Genomic DNA, 20284 nt, shown 5'->3' with positions numbered 1-20284 from the left:
CTCTAACATATGTACTACCTGGTCACATGTCAATCAGCGGTATCCTGCACCCTCATTGGTAGTTGCTTTAGTCCCGCCCGTTGCAATTTAATCCCTAGTCATTTACTTTATATCAGGGGTCCCCAACCTCATGGACCGGTTTATGTCCGACAATATTTTCACGGACCGGCCTTTAAGGTTTCGCCGTTAAATACAACAAAATAAAACCAGTACTGATACCAAAAAAAGAAGATTTATTCATAACACACGGGAAAAGACCCAGGGAAACCAAGTTAACGCTAAAAATTATTTAAAAAATAATGCTAAAAACCGATAAATACCCTGAAAACAATGAATTTCACACCTCAGCCTCAACTCTCGTGGCCCGGTACCAAACGACTCACAGACCGGTAGGGCCCGGGGGTTTGCTTGGACGCAACTTTAGAGTGATATCAATCCTCTAATCTAAAATAATAAACACATTTAAGACAGCAATTGGGTATGATTTAAATGCTTGTATACTCATAATCTTATAACTTTGCTGACTACATCCATTTAACACCTCTTTGACTGCACTGACTGCATTCAGTGTTCCAACATATCACAGCTACGCCTTTTGTTTTGGCAAGTATGTGCAAGTCCATTAACAGTTTCCTACAAAAGCAGCCGCAACCTCCTAGAGTTTCTCTTAAATTGACGTGACCAATTTTCTTGCACTCCACCCAGGCAGACAACACAAACATCCACCGCCTCATTAAAAGCATGGGGGCATTTAGTTTGAAAGCATAACGAGCTTGAGATTGCAGCGCTGTGAATAAGGCTCATAAAAGCAGCATCATGCGGTGGTGGAAAGTTACGTTAATGACAGTATATTTGTTCCATTTTAGAGAGGTCATAACAAAGACGCCTACGGCTGCCTTGTCGTCATTAAACATCATTAACATCAACTAACTGACAACAAGCTGACATTTAAAGTATGAACCCCACATGTATATGTATATTTATATATATATAAATATTTTCAGACCGACACTTTGGATGATAGTATATGATTACAGTTTATTTTACATAGCAAAGGAACTGGCGTGCAACAACACTGCTCAGTCTCATCATGCTGTATCTAGTTTCACTGCTGTCTGTAACAGTGTAAGATACTAAATGATGAATGAATTTTGGCCCGATGTTTGCCAGCACTGTTCCCGACAACAGAGATGATCCACACACGTGTTTCCTCCCAGTGATGTAAAGTGTGCAACTGAAAATTACAAGGTTATCCAACCTTTACTTGCTGTTGAAAGTTGTCTTAAACACCTGAAACCTGCCCAGTTTCCAGAAAGGAGTCAAAGAAAATATTGATTTTTGGCTATATATTTTTCCTCAGCAGATTCACCCCATCTAACAATCCCTGTGTAACCAACAGCCAAGCACTGTACAATATAACAAGTTACTCATTCACCACATTTTACAGTAATGCAGTGTTTCCGAAGAGTCGCTGACATCATTAGTATCTAAAATAACAAGATGATCATTTTTTTCTTAATCATGTGCTTATTTCTCCCTCTATATTTTAGGACTTTCACTTGAGCATTAAATTGGAGTAGCTGAAAAATTCCTCTTTTTTTTGACATGACAGCAGACAGGAAAAAACCCCATCATATGTTAGGTCACAGAAGTCCATTTCTGACAAACAACACAAAGGAAAACAGCAGAACACATTTGCCGGCTGTGCTTTGAACTGTATTGCTTCTAGACAGTCACAGTCAGAGGAGATGTGATGAATTCCCCCGGAGCCAGCTCGGGAAGAAGAGCTGAACTTGTTCTCACATCTCCTGCTACTGAGGAGAAATAACTAGCTTCACTCACTTTGATGGAGTAAAGAAATACACACACAGACACACACACACACACATACACCCACTGGCTCTTTGCCTGTCTGCTTGGAAGTAACTCATTTTTGTGCATCTCTCTCATGTACCCTGTCTTTTTTCTTCTTCTCCGGGTTTCCCACTCAACCCGGCTGCTTTCCTATACCTCCCTTCTTAGATTTACTCTCAATTTTCTCAGTTTATACTCGTTGTTGAGGGTTTTTTGTTTCGCCCTGACCCCGATCCCTTTCACACACCGTCATTAACATTGTCACCTTTGCTCGTCATTAACTTTATGGCAATGATTATTCCGCCGCCGCCGGCGCACTCTCCTTCAAGTCTCACTTACCTGTGCGATCTCGTAGAGCAGTTTGTAGTGTTCCTCCCGTTTCTGCAAGGTGCACAAATTGCAGCCCATTCTAGTTGTCAGGGAAACAGTGCCGAGTGCCCGCTGGAGTGTGTGTGCTGTCTGCGGTGTGTATGAACTCCCCCTTGGGCGATACACACTCAGGCTCCTCTTCCTTGGCTCCCCCACACCTCTTTCTCATCCGTGTATCCTCAGAGATCCCCTCTGTCGCTCTGAGCGCACCACACACGTGTTTCAATTCACTGTTTCAGCGCAGGCTCTGGAGGTACTACCTTCAGTTTGTGAAGTGAGTGTGTGTTTGTATGTGTTTTTCTGTTGTGTGAATCAGTAATTAGATGAGTAAAACGCACCTGGCTTTCTTCCCCTCTTTGCCTGTCACTCCTTCCCTGGAGTCTCACTTGCATGCCTACATACACTCTCTCCCTCCACTCTCTTTACTCCACCACCTCCTCTCTCAGTGTGAGCACACTCTTGTGCATACACACACTTTTGGCTCATGGAGTCACACCTCCTCCTGTGGCAGGCTGCCTACACATGGCTGCTCCTACTCCACCTCATGAATAGATGGCATCCTCATTGGCTGTTTAAGGAGAAGGGGGCTGGGAGAAAAAGAGAGGAGGGGACTGCTCTTATCTTGGGAAGAGTCAGATTCTGAACATCAGTGCTGTTGCGTGTAAGCAAAGGGAAGGACAGGCTGCATGCATGCATGTGTGTGTGTGTGTGTGTGTGTGTGTGTAGTAAAGGTGGGCAGATAGATCCTAATATCGATAGTATCTGTACTTGCATGATTGGATCGATTATCTACGCTCTAAGTTAGATATGTAGCCCAGTGAATTGGGTTAAATTACTTTAAAAACAGAAGGCGACCCAAAGTGCTTTAGAGGCATGCACATTTACAACTCCTCCCCATTTACACATGGTTATTAAAATGTGTTCAGAATTACCAAATTAATAATGATGAAATTAAATAAATACACAATGCTCTCCTCTACATAAACTGCTTTTACAAGTATCAGTATCAGTAATATTGGCCCTGCATTTACTTGGTTTCGGACCAATATCAAAATTTGCAGTATTGCACAGCGCTAGCGTGCAGACTGCACTAGCGTCTGTGTTTGTATGCTGTAAAGTACATTTGTTAGTTTTCTGTGTGTACATACTCAATCAAACATTCAATCTATAATTAAAAAAACCCTCAGACATCAGTTAAAATGCCATGAATGCAGTTAATCAAGTTCCTAAGAGGGCTTTTTGTCAGTCCACACATTTAACAACTGGATTTGGCATTGAAATCAATCTAATTTGGATTCAATCAGATAGTCTTTTGCACTTAGCACAATGGCTAGAGGAGTGGTGTTTAGCGGCTGCCATAGATTTACAGTCAGAGGGCGTTAGTCACAAAACAGATGCTCCCCTCCTCTCTCCCTCTCTCTCTGCCGGCAGTTAGACAAGGGCACTGGACTGGGTTGATACACAGGAAGAAACACAGACTAGTATTGATTGGCTTCAAATTAGCTTCCAGCCCAACTGGTCCATCTCTACAGGGGTGAGGAAACAAAAAGGAGAGAGAATGGATGAGAGGAAAGAGGAAGAAAAGAGGAGGATGGAAAACTCAGAGATGCTGCTAAGATAAATTGAGAGTTCAGCAATGGTATTACAAGCCTCTACTGGCAATTTTGTTTATACAGCAAGTATGCCCTAAAATATGATTCTATCAGCATAATGATAAAAGGTTATTGCTTAACTCATCCAGCAAATTGTAAACTGTTGATAATGCTCATATCTATGAAATTCACTCATACAATGCATATCAGCTTGTAGCAGCTACAGCACAAGAGTTATCTTTTGGTAGCCCCAGCATTATTAAAGGAAAGGATTATTTCATTCCACTCTAGCTACAAAAAAGAATAAAGTTGTATTTCTAACCAAAAAGTTGTGGCTACATCATTATGAAGGCATGCAGCAAGTAGCTCCTCCCATTGCAGGAAGTGACAATTAACAAATAACAGAACTTAATCTCCTCATCAAAAGGCAATTTTAATAAGCTAATAGTGGGAAGACGCATATATATATCAGAGCATCTTGCAAATATCAGCCAAATTTCCCCCTCCATGCTACACTTGGCACATTCCCCTGGGACCTTGACCATAAAACAGGTAAAAAGAAAAGGGGGGCCTGAAATGGTTTGGCAGTTCCTGGGTCCAAACCAGATGGGATGCCAAGTGCAGGTTGGAGTGCTTTAAGCTATCACACTCACAGTGCCATTACCAACATGCTGGTGTTTAGCAGATAAAATACTCACTGTGGTCACCCTTTTATTTTAGTGTAATGTGATGTGCGATATTTTAAAACGCAGTGAACGCAGAAAAGTATAGTAAACACTGAGTGAACAGCAGGACTCGTCCTCTGAGGACGTTTCATGTCTGTATCATATTTAGCAGCTAAGTGACTTAGTAAGATATTTCTAGGACTGTACAAAAGTTTTGAGGTTCTTTATATTTATAAAAGACTGGGTTTAAATAATTCTAACAAGTTTGAAAGTCAGTACTTGGAATGACTCCTTTTATTCTGCAAAAGCCTGAATTCTCTTAGTCAAGCTTTCATGTAATTTCTTCAAGTAGTCTTCAGAAATAGTTCTCCAGCCTTCTTGAAGGACAATGAAAGCTCTTCTATGGATGTTGGCTGCCTTTTGTCCCATTCTCTGTCAAGATGATTAAATACTGTTTCAGTAATGTTGAGTACCGAGCTCTGTGGAGGCCTTAATCTCAACACCACTGGCTGAAATGGAGCCCAAAACCATGACAGAGCCTACAGAGTGTTTTACAGATGGCTGTAGACTCACTGTTGTACCTCTCTCCTGACCTTCTCCAGACATACTGATAATGATTTGACCAAAAAGTTTCAATTTAGATTCACAACTCCATAAAAGTTATTGCCACTGCAATTTTTTCTCCTTGTTTCACTATCTAGGGAAGACTACCGCCCTTCTGCTGAGACCATATCTGATGAGGCTTCGGTGAACGTTAGATGGCTCAAATGGAGGGGCAGATGGATTGCTTGTGTCGTGTGTCAGGTCTTTGCCAGATCTATTCCTATTTCTTAAGGACATGGCTTCAGGTCTGCTACTTCTTTTGTCCTCCATTTGCTTAGTTCCTTGAATTCTTAAGAACACAATACATGCCCTGCTCAGAATTTGGGGCTAAAATCTCTTTGAAAATCACCTTGTTTGTGCAAAAACACCACTTTATACCTGCCAATCTGTGTTATATTTTAATATAGGTTGATCACAACATTTGTTTATCCTTTGCAGAACAACTTTTTTTATTTGTGAATGATTCATAGATCAGAGTTAAGTGGCTTAAAAAATCCTCTGAAAATGATCAAACTCGAAGACTGGACTGGAAATAAGGGGAAAAGCAGCTAATGTTCAAAGAAAAGCTTTGAAAGACATTCAGAGAGCTTCAAACTACTGGTCCAGACCAATTTTAAAAAGACAAAAAAGTCTGGCTTCTTACAAGCTAAATATTTTTGCGACTTCTGTGCAGTACTGTAAGTCGGGACCAAAAATATGGACAGAACAGTCAACAAGAGGATGCTCAGTGTGAGCCTGGGCCACTAGCATATTAAAAATTTAAAAAATTAATTTCTTTGTGAATGAATTCATGTATAGACACATTTCTTTCACACTGGCTCAACACAAATTAAAAAAATAACATTTTTTCAAGTAAACTGGAACAATATAACATATTCATTGTTGACCATTTGTAAGGATTTGCAAGAAACCCCTTTGTCTCTAAGCAAACATGGTATGCAGTTTATTTCCTCTGCAACAGACAGTTTATACTGCCACATAATCTACTGCAGTGGCTGTGTCATGGAAAAACAAGAACTTGTAGTCAAGAAGCAGATATAGCATGCCTGCATGACGAATAGCTGTCACCGCTAAGACTATGAGCAGAGAGCGCAGATGTGTCATAGTCCTTATCACTAGTCATGCAGGTACAGGGACCATACTTGTTCAGTCAAGGGTGTCAGAGCAAATCCAGATACATCCCCCCAGATAACACTTAACCCTTTCCCTCCGACCACCTTTGTCCCATTCTGATGAGGTCACTGTGTCTCCTGTTAATCTCTGAAGGTGACTTTTCAGGATGATATCACCAAATAATGAACTTTCAGATTTTCTTTTAGGTTTCTTACTTTTTTTCAAGTGCCTCAAAATCTCTTTTAGTGCTGATGAACCAAAGGATTACCAATATTACCAGACTCTGGTTAAACTGCTACTGTGGTCATCCATAATCCGAGATTTGCTGACAAACACTTAAATGACTAGGGAGCTAAACGTGCCTCCAGCATTGAAGGCCTCTAATAGCACTCTAAAACGTTTCCCAGAAACTACATCAGTTGTATCTGAAGCACGATCAGGCAGACCGAAAGTGACCACACCATCAGCCGATCAATACATCAGGCTTGGGTCACATGAGAAAAGCTACTTCATTACAGATTTTTCTAAATAAAGACTGTAACACGCCATTACTGTCTTAGGCTGTCTAGTAGCGGTCTCGGGGGACAAGTTGTTGGAGTGGACTGGACATATCAGTATTCTGACTGTATATAAGGAGACGAACGAGCAGATGAGATTGTAATGTGTCAAGCCAGCAGTAGAGCAAGTCATTGCCACTATGGAGTTGGACACTCGTGGTAAATCAGGATCGGTGTCCAAGGAGAAATACAACTCTACAGAAACATGCTGCCTCCTGGTTTGTATCTTTCCAGAGAAGGATTCATACTGAGGCATGATAATACAACTTGAAAAGCTGAAAAACGAGCCAACACAGCAGTGCCAAAAACTTAATTTCCTCAAGTTGGTCTGCAAGCAAGTCAGTCCCAACAGACTTTCATGTTAAAATGCCCCAAATGAGCTATGATATCAATGTGATGTTTTTAAAAAACCGACCCTTTTGCATTTTGTTATAACATCACTGTCTTGATTTGCACTGTAAACACCACCAGCTGTAGCTAGCCCCTTGCTAGGCCTTACCTCTGCTATGCTAAATAAAACCACTAACCTGGACCTTTTGTGCTCCAGTTTTGGTTAGTGAACTTTTAGTGTTTTACCTGTCAGCATTAGTAAGGACAGGCAGCAGCTAATATGTTAATTTTGTGAATAAAAATCCAGAGTGGGATGTGACATCATGGTTGCTACATCCATCCCATCTGTTATTTACAATCTATAGAGAAAAAACCCAAACATGCCCAAAAGCTTTACAAGAATTATTTAACAACCAAAGAAGATCAGGCAGTGCTAAATTTATCTGACTTGGCAGATAGTCGCCTGAACTCGACCACATTGGACAAAGCTCACAAAAAAACTCCTTGGAACAACATGGATTAGAAGACTGTAGACTCCATGTTATCTCCAGCTCATACTTACACATTTTAAATGCTACGATTTCCTGATACTCATGTATATTTCTCAGCATTAACATTGTCAGCCCAAACTGTTGAGCTGGCATTATCATTTGTAATAAGAAACTTTGCAATAATACTTTTTAAAAATACTTTTCAGTTTTTATCTTTGGACTGATATTAAGGCAAATCTGAGATGCATGGCATCATTTTCCTCATTCGTCTGTCCTTTTTATAGTTCACATTAACCACTTTAAATCAGCTCAGCAGTTTCATCATTCTGAATTATAGCCCTTTTGTAGATGAGGTGCATGACAAACTTGTAGCTCATGTGCTCATTTAAAGTTGCAAAGACTTGTATAACTTTAAGAACGATGGAATTTCTAACCAAATATTAAGAAATTATATATAGAATAATATAGCTATCCACAAACAAAAGATGCCACCATCTGAGAATTGGACTTCCAATAAAGTAGTAAAGTGGTGTCGTACCCTTCAGTTTGTATGAGCGCTAAAGTATTTGACTGGCAGCTCACTTTAAGGTTAGAAGGGCTGAGGTGGCTTTGAGCAACTTTATATTCATTAGTAAAGTCGGTCAGTGAGATCTGTCCGTCAGTCAAAGGTTAACCAAAAATAGCTCTCTGGCACAGGGAAAGTGTTGCACTTCAAAGAAAGCCTAACACCACATTAACATAATGTCCTGTGCAGCTATGATTAGAAATGGAGCACTTTGCACATCTCCATCTGAAAATAGTAACTACTTCTTAGTTAAGCTCTTAACAGCTTTAAATTTATGATTTACATCTACATATTCAGTTCTATTAGGAAAGTTTGGAGTTCTTAGATATAGCAGGACAGCTACCTGGGTCCTTTACTGAGATGTTCAAATCACAACAACATTAATTTGGCACTATATATTGAAAAAAATGAATTGAATTGAACAACAGACAGAGTAGTGCAGTAGTGGGGCATTAGAACTGAACTAGTCAAAAATAATAGTCACACAGTCATTTTGTGCAGCAGAATACCAAGAAACTGTTAAATAACTTACCAGTGCAAGCGTTCCTTTCTTTTCCCATACAGCTGATTGGAGCAAATCAACAGTCAGACAAGGCAACAGCACATCTTTAAAACTAGGCAGGCAGGTAACACCTCCAGGACTCGTAAATCATTTTATAACCTGGGAGAGTGTCCTTCATGAAGTGTCATTTATTAATCCTTAGAATGACAGCCGTGATCGGTGTTCTCCAGCAGTGATATTTGCACCATGTTTCTTATGACCAAAGTGGAAAGTATGCTAATAGGTTCTAATGTCAGTTAACCTGCCCATTTTTTAAATTCAGTAATGGCCACCTGCAGTGATAAAGCTTTTAAATGCCACAGCATGTATGGAAAGACTAAAAGACTAAACAGTGGCATTTTTGCCAGTACAGACAACTGGGCGTCTCAAAGCCAACGGCGTGAGAAAACCCTGGGGGCGACCCACACATTGCTCTCAACAGCCATAACCCATACATTATTCAACACTGTGAACCATTCATCTAGGTAAAAACATGATTAGCTTGCTACTTATAGCATGGAACTAAAAGATGAGAGCAAATAATGGTGCACTATAGTAATTGAAAAGTGGCTTTCTTTTCTTTTTCTTTTTTTTGTTCTTGTAATTACATTGTAACTATTCATTATTATCTAATTAGCTTGCAAGATCCTCATAATGACTGTCTCTTTTCTGCTCATTGTCTCCCGATCCTGATTGTTAAAGCAAAATTACTGACTCTGTAAAAAAAAAAAGTGATTCTAGTGATTTAATTATCAAATTATGATCGCAGTTATAATAGAAACAAAAGGCAGTCAATCGAGAAAAGTGAGAGAAAGACTAAATAGCTTAACTGGGATGTATTCAGCAAAACACAGAGGAGCCGTTTGTTCATAATTTGCAGACTGCCAGTGGGGCAAAAATCATTCATTAATGAGTTGTTGTAGAAACTGTGTCCCTTTTGAGCAGCCAGGCAAAACGAGGCCAGCGCGTACACAGAAATTCAGAAAATACAGAAAAGCAATGGAACCATATGAAGAAGTTAAATCGTTGCTAAATCAGTCACTGACTTCTTTTTCAGTGCTCCATTAAACAAAGCTATTTAGATAAGCTCCTTCTTCTTCTTCTTCTTGACCAGACACCCGGATGCTGTTTTACCCTCTGCTTGGCTAATTTCATTATTCAGGATATACAACAGTTTACGGTCTCATATTCCCCCCAGTCTGCTCTTGTGATGGTGACAGCGTCCTTTACTCTATAAGCCAGCAGCCAAACTGGCGTCTGACCAGCTGACCTCACACCAAGTAGGTTCAAGTAGCCCATAAGGGTGGAGTTGTCCTCAGGCACTGGGACACAGGTTCAGGTTTCCTTCAGCAGCCTTTTTTCTAACAACTGAGCAGCATGGAGGGATAAACAGGCTCTGAAACAACCTACAACACGTAGAGGGTACTTGCTCTGACAAAATGATAGCTCAAGTATAATAATGGATTGGATTTCATATAGCGCTTTTCAAGGCACCCAAAGCGCTTTACAATTCCACTATTCATTCACTCTCACATTCACACACTGGTGGAGGCAAGCTACTGTTGTAGCCACAGCTGCCCTGGGGCAGACTGACAGAGGCGAGGCTGCCATATCGTGCCATCGGCCCCTCTGGCCAACACCAGTAGGCGGTAGGGTAAAGTGTCTTGCCCAAGGACACAACGACCAGGACAGAGAGCTCAGGGATCGAACCGGCGACCTTCCGGTTGCAGATAGCAGATTCCGGTAAGCATAGCTTCAAAGACCTCAACTTGCTCAACTTGCTGCGTTGCTGCCTTTTGTTATTTTTCATGCTACGGTTTTTTAATTAATCGTATTTTAATAATATACGTTCTGATTTCATGCAGTTATTTGATCACAGCATGTAAACCAAATGGAACCCTTACACAGCTGAATCTCACATTTCACTCTGACCAGTGTGTGTGTGTGTGTGTGTGTGTGTGAGAGAGAGAGAGAGAGAGAGAGAGAGAGAGCATAAAAGAGAATGGATAGGAAGGCATTACTATCTATGCTATTGCCTTAGGGTATAAACATACAAAGATTCCCCCTGTGTACGCGCACACACATTTGCACTGGAGTGCTGCTGGGCCTGACCCTGTTGTGTTAACCCAATAGCATAGCTGCAATAAAACTGATTAGAGAAGTCTTCCCCTGCTGCTCCCAGACCCTGCTGCTGGACTAATGGCACAAGTGGGCCCCTTAAACTTTCCACAACATCTGTGCCAGTATTGAACCGTAAGGATGGATTGAGCACCAGGGCCATGAGGTATGAAGGGAGGAAGCCACACAAGACAAACTCAAATATAGAAAAATGGGCAGAGTTAAACATAGTTGATACAACAAAAATAGATGACTACGGTAGATATTCTTAGATTTGGCCACTCTATTAATGTCCTAGTTTTCTCCATGCCGTAGAGCACAGGAAGGCCAAGCCAGCTGTTCTTCTATTGTCCAGGTGCTTAAAAGGATTACAGAGGTCCACACGGCTAGGCACACACACACACACATACTCATACCCATCCAGGCACTCCCATGCACAGATTTTAGCTAAAACTTCAAAGGCAGACTGAGAAGCTCAAGGACACATCATCCCTCAGCTTTATGGATAAGGACTAGAGCCATGCTTGGCCAAGCATGCACATACTGTGTTACTGGGTTGTTCAATATTACCCAAAGGTGTAAACAACCAGCAGAAATATGCTACAGCAAAACAACCCCAGACAATCTACAGTTGCTGTGATATTTATTAAAACAAATTATAATAATCTAACACAAACTAACATTATTCATTTTTTGTACTTTAGTTTTGCTTCATGCTTCCTTAAAATAATAATAATATATAGATAAATATACTCACATCAACCATGTGAGATACTATGAGAAGCACAATTTGTCACTGATTAAACCTTTAATGAATTTGCTAAGGTTTTAGAGTTTTGCTCATCTTCTATAATCAGGTCTCTTGTGGTTCCCTCTGAAACCCTTTACTTTCCTTTTTTCTCATTTCTTTTTGTCAGTGTGGGATTTTTTTTTACTTTTTTCCAGTCTGGAGCGCTTTTGATATGTATCATATTCTTGTTCAGTCTGGAATTGAAAAAAACATTTTATGTGACCTTTATACTGGACAATTACACAATATACTCGCAGAAGTATTAACAGATGGAGATGGTAATTTTCAAAATTAGAACATTTTGGTGATTCTGATTAAAACCCAACCTTTTCAAAGTATTTATTGTGCAAATAGAGTTCTGTCATTATGGCAACCATGACCTTGAGTAACTTGTTATATCAAAATAACTCATAGTATAATCAGCAAATGCTATTAATCATGCTCCATTTCCTTTCTGAAGAATACTTTTTTTAGTGTCTCACTCTCTTTTTTCTCTCACTCCTGTGTATATTTTTAAAAAATTACACATTAAATCTACTCATTTGAGCAGTGGATACCGGTGTCACACAGATTGTTTGCTTTGGCAGTAGCGTGTGTTAAATCAACACAAACTATTTATGACCAAACATCACAAACAATACCAAATTTCCCAAAGTTGATCCAATTCCATTAAATTAAACTTTGATCATTTTACTCCCAAACAATTTCAGCACTTTGTCTAACAGTTACCTCTTCTTTCATCACAGACTGATCACTTAACTCTAGTTAGAAACAAAAAGAAAGTTTTTATAGGACCCCATGCAGTCCTATGAAGAATTAAGTATACATCCACTGCTTTGACAGGAATTACGAGGGTAAGTAAATAACCATCAGCAAGTGTGACCACTTCTGAAAAGCAGATGTTTTGGTACTTTTCTTTTCTGTGCGTGTCAACACAATGCCACAAGCTTCCCATTAGTGGAGGTTCCAGCAAATACAACTAGAGGTCAGACTGCACAATGCTCAGAGAAACTGGAAAAACCCCAAGACGTACATAGACTCTGAAGGCCTCAGTTAGCTTGCTTGATGTTAAAGTTTATGACAGTAAAATTATAAAAAGTCTGAACAAGTTCAGGCATGTCCCACTGGCCCACCGGCAGACGCAGGACACAGTGGAGAGATTATATCTTTTGGCCGGTTTAAGAACATCTCAGCCTGGGCCCCAGGTCTCGGCTTCTCTGCTTAGGATGCTACCCCCAGGATCAAGCCCCGGATAAGTGGAAGAAAATGTATAGATGGAAGAAAATGGATAGATGGATGGATAGATGAACAAGTATGGCTTGTTTGGAAGAGCTGTTCTTGAAAAATAACATGGTAGCACAACTTAGGTTTCCAAAGTTGCATCTGAACACCTAGACGTCTGAAACAAAGTTTTTTTGGACACATGAGACCAAAGTGGAGATGTTTGGCCATAATGCAGTGAATCACATTTAGTGAAAACCAAATACAACACATATCAGCACAAACATCTTATACCAATAGTAAGCACGGTGGCGGCGGGGTCATGATTTGGGCTTGTTTGGTAGCACATAACCTGGGCACCTTGCAGTCACTGAGCTGATGAGGAACTCTGTATGCCAAGGTATAATAGAGTCAGCTATGAGGCCTTATGTCCGACAGCTAAAGCTGAAATTTGGCCATGCAGCTGAATGGTGATTTCACTCACAGCAGCAAATCTACAATAGAATGGCAGAAAAAGAAAAGAATCAAGGTGCTGCAATGGCCCAGTCAACCTGACTCAAGTGGTTTGGCGGTACCCGAAAAAAGCAATGCAAAAAAACCCTGCAAAGAATGAACTGAAGCAATACTGTAAAGAGGAGCGGGCCAGAACTCCTCAACAATGATGTGAAATACTGATAATAATGCAGAAAACGATTAATTCAATTCTTTGCTTACTTTGCTAGTTTATGTGATTGCACACTTATAGGTAATCGAAATTCTAATTTTACGATTTGCAATTTTAACAAGTTTTTCCTTGCTCATTGTTTACGTTACCCACATTTCATTTTCCCTCGCTGAATACACTGAAAGTTTAATTTTGAAACTTTTAGTTCAGAAACTTGCAGGTCCTCCCTTTTACTTTTACCTCTTATGCATGCACTCCTCCCTTTGCCGAGCACAGCACTTTTGATTTTTATCTGTGCCCCGCTTTGGTTTAAAAGGGCTTCCCTGTTGTGAATTAATGTGGCCTTAATCTGGCGCCCCACACACGGTGATAAAGCAGTGTAAGAGACGGAGCACGTTCGGTCAGAGGATACAAGATTAGTCATACGCCACTGAGCTCGAAGTGGGGTCTGCAGTGTCGCCTGCCGTCTCACTTCTTGATACCAGCTGCTGGTGCCCCCTTTCTTGTCTAATCCTGACTGTGGGACAAAACCTTTGCCTGTCAGGAAGATAAAAAGTGTCTTTTGTCACCGTGATCATCCTTATGTCTGTATATTAAGGTACTGCTTGCGCTAACAGTGTGGGGTAGTAAGAACAGGGGGAAAAAAAACCCAACAGGCCACAATAGCTCCATCTGGAAGAAAAGGACACAAAAGTACACATGTTAAGGTAATATCCTTTGATTTTTTACTCATACTTAGACCTTTCTAAGTAGCTGGAGAAAACTATGGCCATATACATGATCAATCACAGACACCAGACCAATGCTTAGTGCATATTAATTCCTTTACAAGCCAGGAGAAACATTCACTGAGTTCACATGTGAATGCTTTGTGTTTGCCACACTGCATCCATTACAACAGGGGCCTGAGCCCATGTAGTGAATAAGCACAGTGTATTGATCTGGGTCTACGGGTTTGCTGGTCTAACTGGCAATGGTTGTCCTTACAGTCAATATGCTCAATAAGATACACACTATAGAACATAGAGTAATTTGGCAAATCCCAAGGAACACAGATCTATAGTGGGCAAATCCATATAACAGGTCAGCTGGGAATTTCTGTAGCACAAACTTAAATGTCTATCCTTTAATTACTTGTTTTCTTAATCATAGCGTAACTTAGAGCAAATGACCTCAATACCACTTTTCTACATGATTCATGTTAAACTGCAAAGTCATTACAGTCTTGCAATCTTGTGAAGGGTCAACATGCACGACACCTTCCGCAACTATAAAGCAAGGTTCCTCTCTTAAAATACTAGGAGCTCTAAGTGACACATGATATTATATTGATAGAAAAAATGTTAGTTCCAGGTTTATCATAATATCATTTATCATAACTCCTCAAAGACATTGCCAAAGGACAGTTGAGGTTCTACAGACATGTGACCACTAACCATGTGAGGCTAACTTGTGTGCCATTTTAGATTTGTGCCAGTCATGGTGACAATGTAAGATCAAGTGTATAAGGCCCCAGTCACAAAAGCTTAGAGAGTGATAGGCAACCATCTGGCAGCCACCAATCACGAGGGGAAAAAATGAGTATTCATCAACTGGTTAGGAGTAGTTGCCCTAAGTGGATGGCATTCGCAAGGAACATGAAATTAAATGGAAGAGACGGCTTTGTCTACAAACACTGTCCAAGCTACTCTGCAAGTTGTGATGAAACGGAAAAGTGAAACACAAACTGGAAATGGGGAAGGTTAGCCTTCAAAGTTGCACCAAGCATGTAGACTGCAGTGCTGAGGTGTAACTTTTTGAAGTCAAAACTTCTCCATTTCCAGTTTGCTACTGTTTTACTACCCCTCAGCTAGTAGTTAGCATGAATTTTCAGACAAACATGAAAGACTACGAGCAACCGTGGTAACCCGCTACCAACTAAAGCACAAGGAGATTTCGGTGCAGCATTTCACCCAGCCACAGCAAACAACTGGAACCACTGCTAGGCAGACCGGGAATATATAGTTTTCCATTGCAACCAGTGGTTATATCACATCCAGTAAAACAGACAAACCTTGAACAATGTGTGCATGGCATCACAACCAAGATTAGAGACAGAGGCTTTAAGGCACAAGCTTTAAAGGTGTAGACTCATACAAGATCAATTCAGGAGATGCAAAATTAAAAAGATACTTTCTTAAACAGATCTTTTATTTCCAATATGAACTCTGAATTTAATTTAGAAAGAAAATGAATAAATGCAGAGAAGAAGAATTTCAAGTTTTGTTGTCACATTATTTTTGGTGACATTTGGGCACCTGAGCCTGAATAGGTTTTGAAAAGGATGTTGTTTGGGACTTCAATACATCATGTCAAAATGTTAAAGTTGTCTTAGAGACCCTGTCTAGCTAAAAGTCTAGCATGCAAAACCAACTAATGTGGTTGTTTTATGAAGAAGGATGACCTCCCACAGAAACACATATTTTGAATGGCGTAATTAAATAAAAATACTCCTCAAGGTAAAATCTATCGTACATGTTAGTTTTAAGGGGATATGTTTTTGAAGACTGAGTGTTTCAGACAAAGCAATAGTTGCTGTTGCTAGAAAATTACTCTAATAAAACCATGGTGAAATGTTTTTCAATTTATTCCACATTGTGGATTTTATTTTATTTTGTTTAGATCTGCTGGACAGCCGCAGGAGGTCTACGTCTACAAATATTCCAATTGTGTCTTCCTCACAATACAGCCACTTAAATCCTTTTTTTTCTTTCTTGGTCTTCAAAATGATCTACACACAAATAAATTTGACCGATTGCTTGATTGAGTGGGCACGCCTGTAGCACTATGCTTGTCTTTGTCTTTTTCCAAACTGACTAATAAAAAATTTACTGTCCCCTTGACACCCATAGGAGAGTGAAATATTGCTTTACGAGAAGAAGATGACCAATCAAAGTTGAAAGGAATAGTTTCATTTTATTCTACAGCATATCCAGGATTTATCTGAAGAAAAAAAGCAACAACAACAGACGAAATTACTAACATGAAATAGGAACAGGAAAAGTTTTACTTACTTATTGTGGTGTATTTGGTACACAATATGCATAAAAGGCTAAATGGTACACATTTTTATGTTCAATAAAAAGTAAAAGCAAAAGAAAAACTTTAGGAGGAACTTCAGGAAGAATGTTACACTGTGAACCAGATTTATTTAGCGCTGATGTATAGAGCTACTGTGGGTCATTTTGTATATTACAGACAGTAAAAAGCAGCTTGAACACAGATGGTTTGGTATATGAACAAAGCTTTGTCACCAGCTCTGTTATGACCCCAGAGGTCAAAGAGATGGAAGGATCAGATGGCCTCCGTCTTTAGAATGCTAATGAGGATTGCTTTCTAAAGACCTGCTATACACAAGGACTCTGTTGTGCAACACATATGCATCGTTTTTAAAGTAGCGTAGCTAAAAGAGGATTTTACATTGACTATATATTACTGACCTTTAATCTAAATTATATCAGAATCAGAATCAGAATCGTGTTTATTGGCCAAGTATATGTGCAGACACATACAAGGAATTTGGTTCCGGTAGATGGAGGCTCTCAAGCACAGCAATGTAAATCACACGCACACATAAACACACACACACACACACACACACACACACACACACACACACACACACACACACACACACACACACACACACGTGTCTATATATACATTACACATGCATACACATACATACACAAAGCTGTGTAAACCAACTATAAATAACCAATCTAAACTTATATACATAGAATACAGAAATGAAATGAGGTGGAATGAATACTACAGAATGTACATAAGGTGCAGTTGCAGTCTGGCAGTGGGAGCAGTGTGACAGGTCAACTGTTTAGGAGGGAGATGGCGAGGGGAAAGAAACTGTTCCTGTGTCGGGTGGTCCTGGTCTGCAGGCTTCTGTACCGTCTGCCAGAGGGCAGCAGATCAAAAAGTCTGTGTCCAGGGTGTGAGGGGTCTGTGATGATTTTCCCTGCCCGTTTCCTGGTTCTTGAGAGGTACAGATCCTGGATGGAGGGCAGGATGGATCCTTTCTGCTGTCCGTACAGTCCGCTGCAGTCTGCTCCTGTCCTGTTTAGTGGCTGCACCATACCAGACTGTGATGGAGGAGCAGAGGACAGACTCAATGACCACAATGTCGAACTGGATCAGCAGCTCCTGTGGAAGACTGTACTTCCCCAGTTGTCTCAGGAAGTACATCCTCTGCTGGGTCTTTTTGAGGATGGAGTTGATGTTGGTCTCCCACTTCAGGTCCTGGGAGATGGTGGTACCCAGGAATTTGAAGATCTTCACAGTCGACACAGGGCTGTCTGATATGGTGAGGGGGGGCAGAGTTGAGGGATGTCTCCTGAAGTCCACTGTCATCTCTACAGTTTTAAGAGTGTTCAGCTCCAGATTGTGCTGACTGCACCAGCGTACCATCCGCTCAACTTCCTGCCGGTATGCAGACTCATCACCATCCTGAATGAGGCCAATGACGGTGGTGTCATCTGCAAACTTTAGGAGTTTAACAGCCGAGTTCTTGGAGGTGCAGTCATTAGTGTAGAGGGAGAACAGTAGTGGTGAGAGGACACATCCTTGAGGGGCACCAATACTGAGGGACCGAGTTTCAGAGGTGATCTCCCCCAGCCTCACTTGTTGCTTTCTATCTGTCAGGAAGCTGGTGATCCACTGACAGGTAGCTGGAGACACGCTGAGCTGGGAGAGTTTGGAGGAGAGAAGTTCAGGCACGATGGTGTTAAAAGCCGAACTAAAGTCCACAAACAGGATCCTGGCATAAGTTCCCGGGCGGTCGAGGTGTTGCAGGATGTAATGCAGCCCCATGTTCACTGCATCATCCACCGACCTGTTTGCCCGGTAGGCAAACTGCAGAGGATCCAGCTGGTGGCCTGTAATGTCCTTCAGATGGGCTAACACCAGTCATTCGAAGGATTTCATGACCACAGAGGTCAAGGCGACAGGTCTGTAGTCATTCAGTCCTGTGATGGTGGGTTTCTTGGGAATAGGGATGATGGTGGAGCGTTTGAAGCAGAAGGGAACTTCACACAGCTCCAGGGATCTGTTGAAGATGCGAGTAAAGATGGGAGCCAGCTGTTCAGCACAGATTTTGAGGCAGGAGGGTGAGGCTCACATCCTCAGTGTGTATTTTGAGTTTCAGGGAGGAGGAAAGGGGGGTGAGAGGTGTCATGGAGGTCGTTGAGTCTGGATTGGAGAGGGTGGTGGTGGTCGTTGAGTCTGGAATGGGGAGGGTGGGGGTGGTCGTTGAGACTAGATTGGGGAGGGTGAGGGTGAAGGGGGGAGAGGTGGGAGGTGTGTTGGGGTTCAATGTCTGAAGCAATGTCTCTGGGGAGGGGAGGGTGAGGCGTGGGAGTCTGTCCGTCTCAAACCTGCAGTAATATCTCAAAAGTAATATCTCAAAAATGTTACTTTTAAGCTAATAGTATTTTATTCACCACTAAAGTCATAACACACCGGAGTGTGACAGCTGGTTTTTGTGTAATATTTGGTTTTGAAGCTTGGTGGCAATGAATAAAAGGTTAGCTAGCTAGCAGGTAGCTGGCTTTGCTAGCCAGCTAGTCTGGACGTATCGCTAGTATGAGCTGGCACTTGTGTTTTTTATACTCCACAGAGAATTTTTTCACCTGTGTAAGACAATATATTTAATGAAAACTAAGGAAATAGATTTATGTTTGTGCTTATAAATGTATAGCTAGCAAACTCTTTAGCTTGTTTGTTTTTTTTATGGCTCAGTCACACTATTTTATTTAATAAAAATAGACTGCAACCTCTTTACAATTAGAAAAAAACGCCCTGTAATTGGATTAAAATTTTGTTGCTTTTGTTGACCAGTTATAAGTAGCTACAGCAAGCATTAGGTCACCTGGTGAGAGTAGCAACTTGTCTCCAGACAATCACCATCTGACTGAAATCACTCTCAGGCTAACTGGCAAAGGATTGCAAATAAGTGCGCTGTAATTTATGAACACAGACAGGCTGCCAACATGTTGTAATCAGTCTGGGTCTGTTGATGATGAGCATGATTTGTCTCCAATGCGTCTTTTTGCAGAAGGAGACTTGACTCAGCTAGTTGCCAACTCGTTATGTTCTGGTTATATTTATATATAAAAGTAAGGTTACTGAATGCCTGTTATTTTGCTGGTAAAGCGTCATCCTGCAGTACATCACTTTTTTGTGGAGGAATCTCTCTGTCATATCTGAGGTTAGTAACAGTTAGTAATTTTTAGCCCATTTATTCTATTCAGTTCAGGTTTATTTATTTATCACCAAAACAAAACAAAACAAAACAAAACCCTCAGTTGGCTCAAGAAGATTTATTCAATATGGTGAAGACCTTAAAGTCAATTGCCATATTATTGCAAATTGCCAACTTGACCCCCATTCAGTCGTTAATTAATAGCAGACTAATTGCACTCTTATCTCCATCTTGACCCAACACACTTGATTTGGGAGTGGTCACAGACCCGGTCCCAACTTTGGAGCACTCATTTCAAATTCATAATAATCTTTAGGAAGGTTGGTCAACCACTGTTTTCCTAGTGTGACCATCACATAAAAAGATACACTATTAATTTCTCTGTAACTCTGTCACATGTACACTCTTTTATTTTACAAGAGCATTGACTTTTTTAACATTCTAGTTCTCTCAGTGTTAATTGCCATGGCCTGCTAATAATTGGTGCTAGATCCTCTCAGCTCAGATGTCTGACCTAATCTACCCTGACCCAGTTAATCATCACAGCTCCTCTCTGTC

General features: G+C 40.8%; 2 protein-coding genes across 3 annotated transcripts in view; one reads left to right on the top strand and one right to left on the bottom strand.

The window, feature by feature from the left end:
* The window catches only part of pdzrn4 (PDZ domain containing ring finger 4), a 43580-nt gene extending 40925 nt beyond the window's left edge, over positions 1-2655 (bottom strand). Inside the window, exons 1-2 of the mRNA XM_031750572.2 lie at positions 2562-2655; positions 2194-2423 (exon numbers count right to left, since the gene is read on the bottom strand). Coding sequence (XP_031606432.1) covers positions 2194-2262 — 69 coding nt within the window. The 5' untranslated portion in view covers positions 2263-2423; positions 2562-2655. The remainder of the gene's footprint in view (positions 1-2193; positions 2424-2561) is intronic.
* Positions 1-20284, top strand: part of gxylt1b (glucoside xylosyltransferase 1b) — a 141684-nt gene that overhangs the window by 87600 nt on the left and 33800 nt on the right. The window lies entirely within an intron of this gene.

This window comes from Oreochromis aureus, linkage group 17, assembly GCF_013358895.1.
Source record: "Oreochromis aureus strain Israel breed Guangdong linkage group 17, ZZ_aureus, whole genome shotgun sequence".
Taxonomy (NCBI): domain Eukaryota; kingdom Metazoa; phylum Chordata; class Actinopteri; order Cichliformes; family Cichlidae; genus Oreochromis; species Oreochromis aureus.
Note: the sequence above shows the minus strand (reverse complement) of the source record. Positions and strands in the feature narration are given on the sequence as shown.